General features: G+C 41.9%; 1 protein-coding gene across 1 annotated transcript in view; it reads right to left on the bottom strand.

The window, feature by feature from the left end:
- The window catches only part of MANBA (mannosidase beta), a 43488-nt gene extending 28792 nt beyond the window's left edge, over positions 1–14696 (bottom strand). Inside the window, exons 1-6 of the mRNA XM_027456002.3 lie at positions 14429–14696; positions 8321–8415; positions 7714–7819; positions 5609–5779; positions 2850–2973; positions 257–432 (exon numbers count right to left, since the gene is read on the bottom strand). Coding sequence (XP_027311803.3) covers positions 257–432; positions 2850–2973; positions 5609–5779; positions 7714–7819; positions 8321–8415; positions 14429–14605 — 849 coding nt within the window. The 5' untranslated portion in view covers positions 14606–14696. The remainder of the gene's footprint in view (positions 1–256; positions 433–2849; positions 2974–5608; positions 5780–7713; positions 7820–8320; positions 8416–14428) is intronic.
- Between the last annotated feature and the right edge of the window lie 4855 nt (positions 14697–19551).

Below are 19551 nucleotides of genomic sequence, written 5' to 3'. Positions count from 1 at the left end.
ATTCCCTTATCCCTTTGTAATAAGGGAAAGGCTTCACTATCTCTTTTAACACTGAACTACGTAGCTCCACAGAAATCGGTTTTAATAGAGGAAAGAATCCTGTCCTATTCTCCAAGGGGTACAGAACTGTTGTTAAAGTCAGGAACAAACAGAGAAAGGGGAGGTGGGCCCGTAGCTGATATGGAGGCAGAAGAACCCACTGGAAACAGGGCAAAACAATTTGCATTTGGTTAGTGCTCCACACGAACCTCCTTACCTTGTTGATGTTTACAAGCAGCACAATGCTGCCTTCTCCAGGTTGAAGCTTCACATTGTACGTTTGCTGTGTTTGCAGCTTGGGAATGTTCACAGTCACCAGACCTGCAATTGGCTTGGAGCTGACTACATCGAAGATGGACTCGATTTCAAGACTCCACTGCTGGGTGCTCTTTACTAAGAGAAAGGGGAGAAGAAATGGGAATGCAGGAATTGCGTTCATACACCTACTAGTAAACGTGATCGCCCATCAAAGAAACAATTTAAGTACCTCAGATTAAATGTAACAGGTTTTGGGCCGTGTTTGAGCCAGACCTACAGGGTTAATCTTGCTTAGTGCATTTGGTATGTGTTTACATTTGCTGACTTCAAGAGGAACTACGCTATTTTTCTTTTATACCTCACTTTTTTTTTCCATTCCAATGCCATCCAGGGCTTTTTCCGAGTCCTGCAGAAAAGTCAGAGCACGGCACTAGTCACTCTTGATTATTAGGAAGGGTTTTTTTCCCACCAACTCCCACAGACATTATATTTGCCTTTCGTCAGCACTCATATGAACATGGTACTCTTTGGGAAAGATCGTAATCACAGGGCAGTACAATCACTTTTGTCTATGAAACAAAAACAGTATTAACAGAAAACGAGCCCAATTCATCCCAGAGTCACTGCACAATATGAGTGGAGTTATGCTGGGGATGAATCGGGCCCATTGTGTCTAGACTTGATGGGCTGCACCATTATGCCCCTTTTGCCACCAAAATGCGATGGAGGATACACGTTAATGACTTGCCTGAGACATCCCCACAGCTACCTGCGAGTCCTCCCCTTTACAGAACAACTTCCTGATAAGGCAAGACAGGGTCAAGGGTACTCAGGACTGATGTTTCCATTTCCCACTAACTTCAGCAATTAAGTTATCTATCTAGAAGCACAGCCTGGGTAATCCTGTAATTCATATGCTTTCTGTTTGGATAGATGCTCATCTGTAACAAGGAAAACTAGAACTAAGACACATTTTGTACACATAAGCTGCTCACCACTTACTTTCTCTTTTCACGTGTATATTCTAGCTCTCCTTCCAAGACAAAAAGAGAGCTCCCTCCAAAACCAAGTATTACATTCAGTCCTGGTCTGGTTTCACTACTCTTATAGAATTAAGAGCACCAAAGGGCTTTGCAAGTTTATATTACTCACAGCATTATCCAGGTAAGATCAATTTTCAGAAGTGTTAATGGGGTTGAAAAAAACAACCTACACGAAGGGTCAGTCATTACAGAGCATTTTCCCTCCCCTCCATGGGCATAAATCAATTCCAGCCCACTCCTTAACCGCATGACCTGTGGGCCTAGGCACAGAAATCAAGAACAATTCATCTTTCACAGACTCAGTGGTCAAAAAGCTGATGTCACCAAATCTGATGAGCAATGTAAGCGCATATGTAGTTTAAATTCAAGTCGTTCATTTACTCTTTATTTTTCAAATGTCATTATGTTTGAATACTAAACAGCTCCGGCTCTGGTTCCAAAGCACAAGCACTCTCTGCTGAATGAAAGAGGTTTGCTCTCTCTGCTCATCCAGAGACTAAGACTTTACCTACCAGAAGGTGGAGTTGTGGGAATGTGGGAGGGACCAGAAAAGATTTTTACTTTAACTAAATTTTAGAGAGCAGAGTCTGTGCTGGGGCTTTCCATGGAAATTCCAGTCACGTTAATTCTAGCTAAGACCTGCAGCTATTTCAGGAAGCTTTAAAAGCATCCAGGGAGTGACGTCTTCCTATTTTATTCATACACAGCAACTCTATTCCCAAGGGCTGAAATTCAACCCAGTGCAGAGGACTCACGTGCTAGCCTTTACTCCACTGAAGACTGGGCTCAACAGGCAGAGAAAGAAAGCACGCGGGTGGTCTACAAAGGCACATATTACCTTTTACAGAAAGTTTCAACAGGAAAATTAACTAGTTTTGCTCAGCTGCAATGATCTTCTAGACAAAGGAGAGGAGAATCAAAGACCATGTCAAGGGAAGAAACCGGTTAGGTAAGCTAGGTAGCAGGAATGCAGAAGGTTGTCCTCTCAAATTGCAGCCTTGACAAATTATCCTTGCATAGCATAGCTGCTCTTCTGTCTCAGACTTCGTGTTGTGTCCCGAAAATGTGGTGCTCTTGAAACTCTGCTTACCCTGCAGCTGCCTTCCAGACACAGAACTAAATTCCCAGAGCAGTTTTACCTTTGTTTTAAATGGAGGTCCGACAAAAGTGAGAATTATTTATTGGTAGTCTTGGTAAAAATATGTGCCAACAAAAAAACTTTTTCTGAAACAAGAGAACAGGAGCTGACCTCAGTTGTATTTCATATTTTCATATATATACATTTCATATTTTCATTCAGTGATCTTCAAGCAAAAAAAGATTCTGAGTTCTAACATTTTAATTGCTATTGTTTGTACTGAAGTACTGTTTCAAGACCAAAACCTGTGTGCTGTGGTAAGCAGTACACACAAAGTCACCTTTCCTAAACGGACAGTTAATGTAGCTTAACAACACAACGGTTTGTATTCCAAAGGTAAAACAACAATAAAGGATAGTAACGTGACTTACCAAAGAAAGGAGTTAAAGAAAAGTAGATCAGGTGATAATAGTTATAGGCCTCAATCCTAACATCTTTCCAGATTCCTTGAGTGGGAAAAGAAGGGCCCCAGTCCCAACCAAATGAACACTGCTCCTGGAACACAAAGCGATTATGTTACAATTGCCTACTTTTCACACAGAAATTGATGCTGTGCCAGAAATAAAAATGATTTGCTATCTAGACATGAAATACTGCCATGCACTGGAAGAATTTTTCCAATTTCCATCAGCCCAGAATAGCCTACAATATCTTTTCCCTTACTTCTTGAACAAAACTCTGCTGCCACTACTTTATATAATGATACAAATTTGTATTAAAATATCCAAGTGTATTAAAACTTAATATTAGGGAGAGCAAAACAGCACCTGCTCCAACATTAAAAAAGATTAAAAAAAAAAAAAAAGCCAGAAGGTTACTTTCAATTCAGATTCTGAATTATCTCAGTTTGTAAGGCCAGTATTTAATTTTATACCTAAAAGACAAAGTAAGCAGAAAGCTGATGGTTACAAATGTTAAAGAGAAGTACTGTAAAATAATGACATCAAATTAAACATTGTGGACATATCTAAAATATTTTACCCCGTTTTTTTGTTTTAACACCATAGATCAGTACAAGGAAAGAGATGCACATGTCTGGTGCAATTGTGTAGTTCAGTCTCGTTCACTGTTTCTCCCTTTTTATGACTCTTTCATACAAAAACAAAGGGAACAAAAATACAGTTGAGGAATATCTTTGTTCTGGTTCTAACATCAGAAAAACTGTCAGAATTATAAAATGCTGCTCAGGCAGAGAAGTGCTGCTTTCCATTTAGCTGTTTTCAAACCTGGACAGACCTCTAGTTAACAAATCCCTTGAAGACATCTATTCAGCTGCCCTCCAAGCTTCACACACAGCCCCAGCCCCCAAAGCAAATACAATAGATCTCCTTAAAGTCTTGCACAGTGACCTACAGTTCTAAATTTAGAGACTAATAACTTACAGCCGAGGCATACTAATTTTGGCAAACCACATTGCACAAGCCTGGCCTATCCCTTGCATCGCTGGAGTCAGCCAGCCTGCCTATCAAGTTGCAAAAGAGCCTTCCAGGAAGCAAGCACTGCACCTATTTCAAGTGCAAAAACAGGGACAATACATTCTTAGAAAACAGATCAGATAGAAAGTCATTTTCCCTTTATAAAAGAAAAACAAATGAATCACTGACAGATTGTCAGATTTCACTAATAATATTGCAGAGACTATCAGAAGTAATATCATAAGAACAATACACTCGTATCACTGATGTTCATTACCAGTTTGTATTTCGAAACAAATTCCTATTAAGATTTAGATACATTTACTGCACGTAACACTGAACCTCCAACGCGTGTACAGCTCTCCGTTATTGTATGATGAGAAGCAGCCAGCTTACTTTAGCAATGTCCTAGTGCATTTGTTTACTTTTAAATGTGACATTGCTGCTGTTTTTGCCACGTACTTGGATCTAAAAAATTTTCTGGAGAAGTCTGAAGCAAGTTTCGAAGCACAGTCAAGCAACTCCTTTGAGAAAATGAACTAAGGTACTCACAAATTTAAAGGTATATTTCAGTAAAACATAATATCATTCCTGGCCATTTTTGCTCTATAAATAAGACTACAGCTGTTCAAGTGCCTTCTTCTCTTTAAGTTTCTCCCTGCTCTGATGTCTAAGAAACACAATGGAGACGGCGCATGGACTCAGAAGAATTAATTAACTTTGTAAATGTAATAAAAACAAAAGCAGCATCAAGTAGTGATTAAAGCAACATCTTATACTGATGGATGATCCCAGGGCAACATGAAATCTACCTTCCTTTCCCTTAATGTGTTTTAGAACAAATTACACCTAAGTATAGATAAACGAGATTCACCTTGTTTTTTTGAGAAGCCTCTACAGGACTTTCTTAAAAAGATCCAAGTTTATTAACAAGAAAGGCATTTAAGTGGAGACAAACAAGAAAAATAAATTAAAAAACAAAAACAACAAAAAAAAAAACAGCAACTCCAAAGAAATTCACCTAGCCACTTTCCAGCTGCTGCAAAGGTGTCAGAAATACATGAGATGCTACACAAACGACAGTTTACACAGAGGAAGTTTTAGCAGCAACGATACCATGTCTTAACTCTGAGTTTAATTCTTTGTGTATTACGTTGCTGGCTTCACTGAATACGTACGTTCTGAAGTCACACTTCACAACACCATAATAAGATGAGAACGGGTCCTCTGTTAGGTTAGGTAACACTTCTCAGGACCTGCCAGAGCTTCCCGGTATAAATAGCACAGTACACAAGCAACAGCAAACACTCACAAAGCTGCCTGGCTGAGATTTTTACAGCTCTGGCAATATAAACTGGTATTTGTAATAGTGAACTCTATTGTCAGCACACACTGCTAAACCCACCCAGTGGATCAAAATGTAATGATCACACATTTCCCAGTGCTAGCCTGCTCTCTTAGCAGCCAATCTTCTTGCACTCCCCAAAAAAGCCAGCTTTTCAAACATTCTTATCAGCTAGATACGTTCAGCCTGGCCTTTACATGCCTCCCTCATCCTGCAGGTTTCTTGGGGATGCAGGAGAAGGGAAACACAATGAAAAATATGCCCTCCTAATAAAATGACATTGCAGGTTTCAGAATACATCTGTAAGGACAGTCCGTGGTGCATTCCTATTTTTGAGCCTGAAGCCAGAGTCAGAAGATTCTGCCCCTACCTTTCTGATGAAATTGGCATGGCACTCTCCTTTCTGCACAGGTGGAGGGCACGCCGGGGGGATGCTGTATGCTGTGTGACATCTGCTCTGCTCTGCAGCGTATGAAATTGCTGATAAGAAACGGACTTCAACAAAATTGACCTCCTTGATCACGCTGGTAATATCAAAGCTCTAGGTCAAGAAAACAAAATAAAATCATTACAGCACTGACATTTATTTACAAGACTTATAATCACTGTCACATTGGGGCTTTAATACCATATATATATTATTCAAAAGCATTTGAACTGAAGCCTCAACAGGGTCTGGTTTTGAAGGAACAGAAAATTAAGGTTATTTCTTAAGCTGGAAAACAAAATACACAGTAAGATTCCAGATAGAAGGAGGTCTTCCTGGGCAAACCACTTTGCCCATACTGAGCCCCCACTGCTGGCGGCAGCGGTCTGCTTGCACACAGAACTGCTTGAAGGAGGAGGATGGCAAGGGAATCTTTACCTTCCTTCCTCGCTCAGAGCTCATCTACATGCTTAGAAAGGCACTTTGTTCCAACTCAGAAAGCTGGTCTATACAGGAGCCCTTCCAACTCATGCTGTGCTGCCAGCTTCTCTACCACAAAGCACTGAGCTGCCTTCTGCATGAATGCAGCAAGGCTGTATTTCATGCTACTTCCACTCCCATGCCTAAAATGTAGAGATACACATTAATGTCTGCACCACACAAAGCATTTGGGGGCTTCCTCATTGGCTCACAAAACCCCCAGTGTGGCTGGACAGGAGGACAAACATCTAAGTTTCAGAATTGTCTTGTTCTATCAAGACAATAGGGTCACAACGCCTAAAAACTGTTTCTTCTTCAGAGCGTTCATTTGTGACAAGCCAAATCTTGGCAACTTTTTCCACCTTGTTAGCAGCCCAGCTAGCATCACTCACTTCCATTCTATAGCATTCAGCAGAAAATTGCAAAGGAAACAGCATCCCCTCACACAGCCTTCATAGAGACTTTCCTGCAGACATAGTTATCGTGGAACATTGTGAACAAAGCAGAAGTCTGGGTCACAGCAGTTCTCGACTCAATCTAATACAGTTCACCCTGGTTTTACCCTGAAGGCTATTTCATGAACTGTTACAATCTGAGACAGAATGAAGTTGCAGAAATAAGAGCAAACTAATAGCACTTCCCAATTCTACGGAGCCTGCTACCCGTAATCCCTTAAATACTCTCCAAATATTAAATAATTACAATTTCATAACAGCCTTATGAAATTTCTTATTTCACAGATGGCAAAACTAAGTCACAGAGAAACTGAGTAATTTGTCCCAGATCACACAGACCCAGGAGGCAAAATCTAGTTCTCATGTCTCAGTCCAGTACCTCTGCAATAAAACCTGCCAGAATGGTAAACGCTGAAATATGAAGACACTGGATTTACTTTTCAACTCAATGACTCCACTGATATTCTTTTAACTTTTCCTTTTTTGGATTCCTTTAAGAAAAAGGCAAGTACCCAGAATAATTTTACACTTTAAAACTACAGAATTAGTTTTAATGTCTTTGCCACTCTCCAGATCATTCTATGATGAGTAGTCTCATCCTGACTTAGTCTTACATCTTTGGACTCAGCCTATGTTATCAAAAGCCTGGTATCAAAAATCAAAAGCAATATAACAAACAATACGGAAACACTTGTAAGGGCTTTGCACCATGTGCATTTTAATTTCAGTATTTAAATGTAAACCATTCTAATACCAATTAGTAAGCAGATTTACAGCTAATATAACCAATTTAAGCTTACGTTTTCTTGGAGCTGTGACAGGTCCCAAGAAGCAAGACTTATATTATTAGCTGAACTGATCCTTGATCCTCTTCCATGGGTTCACTTGTTCACAACAAGACACACTTACCTCTAGTTCTGACCCTGTTGCTACTGAAAAGGGAAGTACGACTTCTCTTTCCAACACTTATCTGATTCCCTGTGCAGCCCTCAGGTCAACACTTTCTGGGTCCAAGCACCTCGTTTCATGTGTACTTGAAAAATGAAAGTGTTCAGCACAAAAGGGCTTTGAATGAAAAACAGAAGCACTTTCAGAACTGAGCACATTACTTACGTATCTGTTGAACATGTTATCTGTTGTCCCAAGAGTGACATTGTTGATCAGTATGTGTGCTACTGTATCTACTCCTTCAAAAACCAAATTAATTCTCTGCCACTTTCTACAAAAGACAACATACACATGCAAATACACATACAAAACTGTTAGAATACCTACAGTTAACAGCAGACAGAAAACACATAATTTTAAAATGTACATTTCCGCTACTGTTGGCGGCAATTGTCTCAACTATATCCAAAAATGTTTGACTCTATGTGTGGCTACTTTTATAACTTTAGTCAAATTAAGATGACAGCTGAAGTGTCTCAACTCTGCAGCACAGCATGTTCGCACAGCCACAAAGTATCAGATGGGCTAGCTTCCAATTAGCCTAAGTATTATTCTTCCTCAGTCAGCAATTCATAAGTAATTTTTAACAATGGAGAAAAAAAAGTGAAAAAGCAACTCCTGCAGCATCCTTTAGCAGCAGCTTTGCAGCTGTACGTTATTGCATAATTTATTAGATACAGAAGTAGCATGTAGATTTTGAGCTGACAGATTAACCAGCAATTCTGCATGACAGATACTGTAAAACTATTTTAGACATATCCTTATTGCATACCTGACGTCAAAAGGAGTTTTGAACGTCCTGCTGTAAGTCCAGTTATCCAGAGAGATCCACCTGTACATCACATCATTAAATCTGTAATATGGATCCTAATAACAGACCAAAAAAAAGAAAATGACATGACTCATTTAGTAATAGTGTTACTACATGAATATTCATTAGAAGAGCTCTTCTTAATTCGGACACCCTGCAAATGCAAAACTCACCTAGTTCTGGTATTTCTTTTTACCTTTGAAATAACATGTAAAGCGAAGCTTTGGCAATATTTGGCTTTAACTGTATAGGTCATATCCTGTTTGCTATAATCATTCATACTGAAAATAGAAGGTGCAGGATTTGTCTTTATATAAGAAATGACTGGCCTGGAAATTAAAAAAAAATCAAAAAAAAAAAAAATCAAGACAGCTTGTGACTTAATGAGAGGAACAGAAACATGATGACCGTAATAACGATGGAGAAAGATTAAAAGGATTTTAAAGAGGAAAAAAATAGCATTTTATGCCTCTGGGGACAGCTGTGAACAAATCTTACAGTTTAAAATAATAGCAAATACTCCAGCTGTTTCGTGTCAACCTGTGCTGATGCGGTAAGACTACGTGAAATTGGTTTGTTTAGAAGGAGGGAAAGAGCAAAAAGAAACATCGCAGTTTGGTTTATTGCATAAAATTAAATGACTACCTTTGGAGAACAATGCTGCATTTATACCGAATGTGTTCTTTCCCCTTTAGTCACACTGCTCAGGAAGAATAAAGGCACAGCTGGTACAAGCTACGTGCTCGGCCTGCCTGGCTTCACGCTGTGTTGTTATTACCTTGTGGCGGGTCACAGCGCTCCTCACCTCGGCTGAAGAGATCAGCTGCCACCCCGCTCCTCACACCAGGGCGAGGACAGGAGATGTGCTCCGTGTGTGGGGATCTGGGGCAGCCACCAACAGTTTTTTTTTTTACTGGAACTCAATTTTTCTTCTCGTTTCAGGAGTCAGTATAAATACTGACACTTCTGGATTTGAATTCTTCTGAAAAACATTGCTTTATATCTCACACTTGTGATAGGGGCAGGCTCTGCAATACAGACACAAGCCTATTTATACAGCAGAGCAATATTACAAAAAAAAATATGGAATTGCAGCATTTAAGTGTCTTTTCTCAGCAGCATAATCTCCTCTGAGTCCTGCAGCAATATAAATGCCAGTCCTTGAGCCCACAGAGAGGGCAAGCCATAGCCTTGCCTCATGTTGTGTTCTATCAATCAAACCTCTTGCCACAATCTCTTACCAGCGTCAAAAAGCCTGGATGTTAAAGATGTCACAGAAGAAAGACCTGACATCTGGAGAACACAAAACTGTTCATCTAGCAGCAGACAGACACGTAGGACAGTTTCATCAGAGGCAGAAATTACATCATCAGATGGGCTCTTACAAAAGTGTACAAATCCTCTCAATGTTCGGGGAAAATGGACCACAACAAAGAAGGATGACTTCTCCAATAAACTCATGAGATTACTGGCATCTTCATTACTAAAACAAACTGGTTTTGAGTGCTGGCAGATGTATCTATACAAGTCAAGCCGGCTGGATTTATTTGAAATAGAATTTCCTCCCGCATTACATCAGCTCCTATTAAAATTCGAGGTTCATTTCAGAAAACCGGATGAAGAAAAAGACAAATTTAAGAGCCCTGTAAGGCACTGGCAGAACTGGAAGGATGGTAAGCAATAGACTGCACATGTATTAAACACACTTCACATTCATTAGCTCAACATGTTCCTGGAAGCAAGCCGTGACGGGGTGGAGTCAGCTCCGGCTATTTTTAGAGCCCACCGAACGTGACAGCCTTGCGTTTTCCTGCTCTTTGCAATTTTGGGAAAAACGCTCATCTGCTCAAGCTCCCTGCTTGCTTGTTCTCTGCTCCCATCCTCAGCGCTGTAAGCGAGCAGCAGACAGCCTGCCGAGATGAAGAACTGCTGAAGAGCAGCGAAAGGAAGCAATTTCCCCTGCAGGTAGCAGGACATGAAAAGCACCGGCAGTATGAAACAGCCGAGGGTTCTGATGTAAGCTCCTCCTCGCAGTGACCTTAAGGGGATATGGAAAAGCCGCGGTCATACGAGCCACGAACCTCTGAGCTTGGAAGGAAATGGAGGAGACACGGACACACCTCAAGGGAGGCTCAAAGCCTGCGTGTGTGGTGCCGGGCATGCAGGACCAGCTTCGGGGAGCATGGCACAAAGACCTGAAGGACACACCAGGCAGATCAGCTTGTCATGGAATGAAATGAAAGAACAGGAATAAAAAGCAGATTCTTCAGCGTGATCCTACCGTTATTATGATCCAGACTGAAACTGCCTTGCAAGCTCCTCTCACAAATCACTTCTGCTGACAGTTTACAACGTACGCCATTAAGAGAATCCTGCTGAAGTCACAGAATAGCCAAATAACTCCTTCAGGACATATTTAATGATTTTGCTGTTGCCAACTTCAGACTTGAAGCAGATCAGTTAGGATGCTTACCTACACCCCCCAATGCCTTAGCACCTCGAGCAGCAGTACCCGTTCTTCACTGAACCTGGCTTGAGGCGAAGCTGAGCCCAGTGGCAGCGAGGAGCGACCCATGCTCATGGACCATGCATTTTGGAAGTCTGTCCCAAGGCCATTTGTTTGCAATACTTACTCTGCCAAAGCTGCTACTGAATGTCACCTGATGGTCAAGATGTGATACAGCTGAACACAGCCAAATATTATGGCAGAATCAAGCTACAAGACCAGTATTAGGATAATTGATACAATGCTAATAGTCATTTCTTAATATTCTCTGAACACTTTGCTGTACTTAAAAGGCTCAACTCTTACCTACAACTCTTACCTACTATAACTTCACAGGCATTTGAAGGAACTCCTGCTCATCCTAATTTTCACCAAGGTTTTGGGATGTTTCCACATATGCTCACGCTGCTCATCAGAGTACGAACATTTCAACAAAAAATTATATTTGTATTAATGAACTATTTCATCAATGACTGCTGTTTAACCCGTTAGAACCGTATGGTAACAAACCCAATTGTTACCTGGCATGATCTGAAAAATCTGGGCTATGAAAAAGTGCCAGAAAACACACAACATAGTATTTCATATAAACGTAGAAGTAGCTACAGAAAATACAACTGCTTTACAGAACTGCAGAAATATCACTCGAGACATGCAAGCTTCTGTCTCTTCTAATACCTTTTACTACACAAGTAGGACTGAGACCACTGCAACCTTCTGTGTCAAGTGCATGCCCTGGTTGTACAATGGGGCACAAGCTGCACTGCTATCCAGCCCTTCTATTAGCATCACAGTTGCACACCCCCTATAATAGTTCTTTACAAATCAAAGTGACAGCTAATAAGACAAAACACCCTTTCTGTATGAATGCAAATGGCTGGCAGATGAGAAAATCCAGCTACAATAGCCATATTCATCACGAGTGAAACTTTATAGGAGTCACCTGCCAGCAGTAACGGCACCAAGCAGCACTTGGGCAGTACACGCAGGAGGACTATTATTTCTAGCACAAAGATCTAATGCACGAGTTACCTGCTGATATATCTCGCTTATCAGAACCGTGCCTGAAAGAAAATACTACGCTGGCAGCACAGTTAAAAACTCAATCTTCCAATCTTTTTTCAGAGATCTGGGGATAGCAATAGATTTGCTGCAAATTGGTGAAATGTCTGCACTTACGTTCAGAAGCTTTGCACTGGCTTCACTCAAGTGACTAGTAGCCTCCTTTAAGTGCATTTCTCCTTTTTTTGTTTTAATTTTACATGCAAACAGTAATAAGAGCTACTTATGCTGAATGAAATCTTATTAAAACAATACAGCAAAACAATAGTACTTCAGTAGGAACCTTGGAAGCATCTTCTCCAAGAGCGTTTTCTAAGATACGTACATTTGGTGCTTTCAAAAAGATGGGTTCATCCAATGCAAATTTTATGAGCCAAAGAGCACCAACATCTCTAGAAGGAATCCTAAGAGGATCCGGAGAGATGAGTAACAAACCCTCAGTGCCAGAGCTTTCTTTCAATTCAAATGTACAGCCTGCACAGCCGATTGACGTGAAGCTACAGACGTGCAACCAGCTACAGCGTCCCTGAGCAGAAACACTTTGCGCCTCAACCTAAATTCAAAACAAACCACATATTGGCAAGTAAGTTGCTTGCAGCCTACTCTTGCAATCTAAACCACGCTTTGCAGGCTTAGAAACCAGCAGCTTCTTTTTGATGCCTTCCTCCCCATCATCTGTGGGGCACCCACCAGGCTCCTCTGCTGGGTGTAGGCCCTCCCAAGACTCATTTATTTTACCCTTGTGTTTTGGGTGCTCTCCCATGAAAAAATCCCAAGGCTAAGGAAGCGAAGGATGCGGTGCTATTTGCCATGTGCAAACCACACAGGAGAACAGCAAACAGACTTCACTGGGCCCCTGAACATATGGGTCTTGCTGTGCAGAATTTAATTCCCACCAGTTTTGTTCTCCTGTTTTCTGAAGACCAATCTTCACTTTGATTACAAACAGAAAGATTTTGGATTGCTGTCCTAGTTACGGTTTCAGTGGGACGAACAAAAGCTCTACACTCCATGGCAGGGAGCAAAAGGAGCAAATGGAAAAAAATAAATAAATAGGATCAAAGCTTTTGTACTTGGACAACTGCAGTAAAACTCCTAATTCTACACTTGACACAACCCTAAAATGGTCTGATTTCTAGAGATGAAAACTCACTGATGAAACAGGGCAACCTGTCTCTAAAATTCCAGCTGTGTACATGCTTTTGTATAAATACAAAAATATGATTTTAGGCAGCTGCATTCAAAATGTTTGGCCGTAAGCATTTTCACCACAATGAAAAAAAAACTCTGGACGAACAACTGTGCTGAACTGTTTTTGGAGCAGGAAGGTGACAAAGAATTGTGTCACCAGCTCACTCCAAACAACCCAGGTTTGCTGCCGGTGAGGCAGGTCAGTCCCCTCGGCTCCCGGGCAGAACATGCTAATCCTAATGCCACCAACTGAGCACCAGCTTCCACACCACTGTGGTTTCACAGCTGGCCCTACCAGCATGTGCCTGGAGCAAGCCCATACTTGCACGGACGTAAACGTGTTGTAATCACCCACAAATAACCATCGTCGATTTAATTAGCCTCGTGCCCATCTTCCTATCCGCAAGAGGTGTGCTGCAGGCTGACTAAGCTCTCCTACCTGTGTGCAGACTCGGGATCCTGCCCAGGCACACCAGAGTTCACGATCATTTCCAAATACCACACTGCTGTTTGAAATGACTGAAATTACGAGTCGGTTTACAGCAGTGCAGCTAAATTAGCGATCCCATTTTCTCACTTCGTAAGAGCACTTAATGTGCGAGTAGTTAAATGTGAGTCTTTCATACCGTCATTAACTTGTGTGCGTGAGTCAGTGCCTTGGTCACAGTTTCTCCAGGATGATTATTCACACTTATTAGAGCAATGCCTCACAGCACAGCCAAACATCTGAGACATCCAGCTTATCTTATGCACTTTGCGTGGCATGAAGGGGCACAGCCCTCGTCTCTGATCTTCCACGGATTCTCTACCATTTCTTAAAACTTGCTTTGCAAAGCCTTTCTGTTCACACCTAACTTTAGTTAGTGCAGGATGGTGATATCTCAAGGATCACGGTTACAGAACAGAAAACGTTAAATTCATGCATCCAGAAAGTATTGATTAAATAAACACCGGGCAGGAAATGCAACACTGGGCCCTTAATATTAATATGATATATAGGTATGCCTGATACACTTGGACAGCAGGATGCTATTTTGGATTTTTTTAGTGTGGCGGCTTATTGATCACTTTTATAAACGATCCTGTTAGCTTCACCGTGTTCTGTGCCTTTTGTTTCACTTACAGCCTACATAAATCCTGGTAAAAAGGCATCTCAGCGCCGACCCCGGCTGAGCACCACGCTCCTTGAGGTGCTGAGGCGCGGTGTCAGGATGTCGCTACCAGGACAAACTTTGCTCCCGCCCTACAGCTCGTCCCAGAAAGAGACCGAGGCTCCGCACCCGGGCACCCCCGGCGGCTGCCCCCCGTACCTGGACGAGACCCCGGCGGTGCAGGGCGGTGTGGGCGCAGCCCGGCACCTCCGCCGGCAGCCGCAGCGAGCCGTTGCCGTTGCCCAGCCGCCAGCTGCCCCTCAGGCTGCGCACCTCGGGGCCGCCCCATGCCGCCGCCACCGCCAACAGCAGCGAGAAGATGGCGGCGCCGCCCATGGCCGCTGAGGGTGGCGGTGGGGGAACGGGGACGGAGCGCGGCCGCCCGGCCACGTCGGCGCCAAGCCCGGGGCGGCGCCTCGGGCTCCTCCCGCCGGCCGTTAACGGGGCTGAGGGGAGGGAAGATGGCGCTGAGGTGGAGGGGTTGAGGGCTCTGCCCCTGCCGCCCTGACAGCGGGAGATGGGGCAGAGGGTTTGAGGTGGACCCCGGTGCTGCCTCTTTTAACTCTGCCCTTTTTAACAGAAGGCTGGTGAAGGAGCGCTCTGGGTGCTGAGAGAGAAGCGCCAGGGCGGTAGCTGTGGGTTTTGTTTATAAAAGCCGAGCACAGTCATCCACAGCGGAGCAAAAGGGCAAGCTCCGCGGAAACAAGGCGGATACCCTCCTCAAACCGCACCACAGGCTTCCTGCGGGCCCTCGCTACCTCAGGCCCTTCTGTCACAGCCCAGAAACATAAATTAAAGCGTGAGTGGAGGGAGTAAAAAGCACACAGTGCCACCACTTCTCACTGCATTTCACCACCAGGACCTGGAGATGCCATGTACCACCAGAAGTGTGCACTTTGCTGAGTTCTTCCCCCAGCTGAAGCTGTACTAAAAGCAGCTGTGCAGTCCCCTGTATCTCGTGTTTACAGATACAGAAAAGTGAGCCCCTGCAATTGCCAGAATCACCAACCCCAGTGCTATCTGCTAGAAATAATGTCGTGACACCACAAAACAACAGAGTATCTATGAACCTTCATTATTAATTTCCCCCTAGGCCTGTTTAGCTGCGAGCGGGCTAGAAAGCAGTTTTGCTTTTCTTTGGATGCAAATGATTTTATTCCCCTCACGCAGCTCAACACGAAATTTAAAGTGCTTCTTCCACTGCTCCACAGCCTTAGATTAATACTTGTGGTATTCTGGGTGTTTGTTATTGTTGTTTCTTAAAGCACAGCTGATTAAATGAAACTTCCAGAAATCTACTGCGTGAATAAGCCCAACACAGCCTGTGCATTTTTCATTTATACAATTTTTACTCCACTTCTGAGCAACATCAGAATCTAAGGCAGGTAGGTTACTTGTCTCACAATACACTCAAATGAGAAGGTGAAATGTGCTTAAAAACAGAAAATCATGCAAAATGCTCTGAAATCATAACATTACCATTAGGATCATAGCTTCCTGCTACTCTATGATTTTTTTCCCTCTTTAAAACAAAATAGTCAGGTCACTGTGCATCCAAAGCAAGCAAAACTACTAAACGTAGTTTATCACACGTAATTTATCATACATGTGATTCTGCACAGAAATGCAACCAACTAATATCATTCCAAAGAACCTCAACTAACTGTGGGGCTTTATCTCTATTCTGTTTTTCCATTTCTGGCCTTATGTTTCCTTATTGTCTGTAATTATGGACTGTAAAATTAGAGGAAGGAATACGTAAAGCACCTTGGGATGCCTGAGTTAATTACTTCAGCAACGTATATACACTTCATATTCCAAGTCACATAAGAATGAAGTATGAGTGACGCATGAAAACATGCTGCTGCTCCTGGCACGCAGCATGGAGCATAAGAGTGAACTACAGACAAGAATAGGAATAACGAGGGTTTTGTTGGTTTGTTCATTTGTTTTAGCTGCTGGCTTTCACACAACTAATTTAGCACACCTTAAGAATCCACCCTAGATACACCCTTAGAAGATTTAGAACATCCTCTTGGGCTGACAATCCTTCATTTCAATTTAAGAGAAAAATGCCAGCCCTTCCATACATCTCTTGTATAAAATATACAATATAACCATGGGTGATTTTTTTTCAGAGCACAGTTCTAATAAATACTGGTCCAAGAAACAGCACCTGATTCTCATTTTATCACTCTGAAACCCCTGATTGAGTTACCTCAGCTGGCTTCACACGTTGTAGAATTCAGTCAAAATAAATAACTGTCTTCTCACCTTTAAAAGTTCAGACTATAAATCCATTATACACTAACAGTACAAAGTCTTGTTCTGTTTCTGCTCTCATCTGTCAATGAGTAATGCAAATCAGCTTTTGGGACTGTCACAAAATTAAGTGTATTTTCTTTAAACTCACTCATACAACACTAAAAGCATTTAAAGACTGTGGTGCTGCCTGAGAGATCTTCTGGGATGTTATTTCTCAAGAAGCAAATTTATAGAGGATTAAGTTTTAATGCTACTGAAGAACAACTGCAAGCTGCCTTTTTTCCTTGTCCCCCCCCCCTTTTTTTTTTAAAACTTTTTCAGCAAGTCATGTGATAGCTTCCCAGTAAGAAGGAAACTGCATTTCAAGATGTTTACTGTACTTCCGTGTTTTCTTTGCCTTTTATTTTTCTGCCGAAGACTGACTGAGGCAGCACACAAAAAACACTAAAAACAATGCTGTAATTAAGTATTCTGAGAACATGCTGTTTCCTTGTTCAAGGCTTATAATCAAGTTAAATCATGTCTCATTTTCATGTCTCAGTTATAGGGTTTGTTTTTTTGTTTATTTGTTTGAGGGTATTTTTAAGCAAATGACATTTTTACCGTTTAAAGATACTACATTCTGAAAGGCTGTGTTAAACTTCTAAGACACACAGCAAGATCTTTTGTGCAGCTTTCTTGTGTTGTGTACCATATTCCATCTTTCTGAAATGCCACAAATTTAGGAGGTTACTATGACTCTTACAAGACTGCAAGCAGATATTCTTTATCAACTAAGACAAAAAGCTGCACGTAAAACCATGCCTTTGGCTATATTAGAATAAATTCAGAGTAGTTCCATTGAAGCTGCTCAAATTCTGCCGTGTTAATCCAAAAGTCCTTTGTTGCCAATTGCTATGCAATCTCTATCATCATGACAGGCTGTAGATGCTTTCTCTTTCAAATTCAAGTTCAGTGAGTTCATACAAAGGTTTTAAACAAACAGGTTCTCACAGATTTGGCTGCGGTACTTTAAGATCTTACTGCCCCCACCTGTCCACCCTGTATCATTCTTCTGCTAAAGGTTGCCACCTCTGAAGCAAAATAGGACTTGTGTTCACACCAGTCCGTGCTGGAGCTTGGTCTTTTGTACGCCACTGCAGATACCACCACCAGCAGCAGTTTGTCAAAGCAGCATGACAACTGAAGGGTCACCTACTCTGGGGAGTTCTGCATTGATGCAGCAACACTGACGTGTTGAGGGATTTTTGAAACAGCAAAGATCCCATGGCTTGCTACAACTGAGCAAACCAAGCTACCAGGACGACTAGAAGAAGTCCCCATGACAGTGTTCCCACATCACCCAATTGAGGAATTTAGAGAAATATTGTTGCCAGCAGCTGGCTTCAAGGACAAGGTCTACATGACTGCTAATCACAAGTTTTTTTTTTTCTTGCAGGTAGGGTCGTTTTCTTGTAGTTGTTTGTCTGAGTGCTTTTGACCAATAATGTGTGAGACACTATCCACCCCTGTTAAGTTCACTATAAAAGTCAGGCTATTCGGGTAATAAAATGGAGCATGATCTGACCATACTGGTGTCTGTCGTGCTTTCGGCCATTCTTCCTGCAACACTGACGCAGATGTGTTAAATAAATACTGGTGTAAAAACAGGACTGGTGTTTGGACCATCATATATCCCTTCTGACAGTATAGCACATCTGCATGAAAGCTTACGTACAGCTCCTCAACATAAATCACATCCTCTGCTTCATCACTGCCTCTACAAAACAAAACTGCTATGCAAACTAGTTACTTTCTCAGCGGGCGTAAAGGAAATATAGTGCAGGGAGCCTTACGGCTATAGATTTGTAAAGGATGGACAGAAAGAACAGATTTCAAGCATTATTTTATGTTTATCTTGAATTCTGTCCCAAAAGGGTGCTAAAAATAAAATGAGGAAATAAATTAACATTGCTTTTAGATGAGGACACTGTTAATACATCACAAGAAGAGAACGTTGTACTGGGTTATCATGAGAAAAATACAAAATGCCAACTTAAGTGGCAAGCCTTAAGCTTCTTTTATAATTATTTTAAAATCTGTAAGTCACTGCAAGGGTATTTCCTCAGCAAACAAAATTACTCAGCCCTAATAATCATGTGCAATTCAAGGTAAGTATGTGGAAGCGAAGCTACTGCTCTGGGCAAATGCTATATGGAGGGGAAACAGAAAAAAAAAGAAAGGCAATAAGAATTTTAAAATTGCATATGCAGAAAGGCAGCCAATACCTTGACTATGCCCTTAAATTTGATCAGGTATGCCAGGGAAAAAGCTGTATTTCTACCTCTACGTAGCATCTTGCTTTGAGATGGGATCAAACCAAAGGACTTGGGTTTCACAGTACCACCTTCCAGGGCACGGACACAAAAGGCGTAAGGATCTTAAAAGCCAGCATTATCAGGTTTCTAACGACAGCCGCCTTAGAAGATGGATTTCTCCCAGCTTTTATTCTCTTTGGTTTATGAACAATTTTGAGACAATCAATCTGTTTATAAGATTATATAACACTGACCAATGTCATTCACCCCGTCTCATGAGCAGAAAGTTACCGTCTGAAGACTAGGCATGGTGCTGTCCAAGCTACCTGTGAACTCTCATTAAAACTTAAAAGTTAGCTGGAAACGCAACTGATTCTCTGGCATTTAGAGGAAAGCAGCAGTACATTTGGGGACAACAGTATGAAACAGCTTGCTTGGCCTCTCTCAGAGGTCTGAAACTAGTCACCTGTAACCACACTACAACATATGACTTGTCCCTAAACACCTGCAATTAAATCCCTCAAAATGTCGGTGTCAGAGGTAGCACACTGTTTCTCCCGTGACGGAAGTTTGAGAGGCTTCAGAGTGTTACTGATGTGGTGTGCTTCGCCTGGCACCTCGCCAGCTGAGCGCAGGACATACCAAACAGCTTACACTGAAATATGAGAGGCACATCCATCCTGCTGTTTTAATGGATGTTTTCCTTGCAGGTGAATATTA

This window comes from Anas platyrhynchos, chromosome 4 (assembly GCF_047663525.1).
Source record: "Anas platyrhynchos isolate ZD024472 breed Pekin duck chromosome 4, IASCAAS_PekinDuck_T2T, whole genome shotgun sequence".
NCBI lineage: Eukaryota > Metazoa > Chordata > Aves > Anseriformes > Anatidae > Anas > Anas platyrhynchos.
Note: the sequence above shows the minus strand (reverse complement) of the source record. Positions and strands in the feature narration are given on the sequence as shown.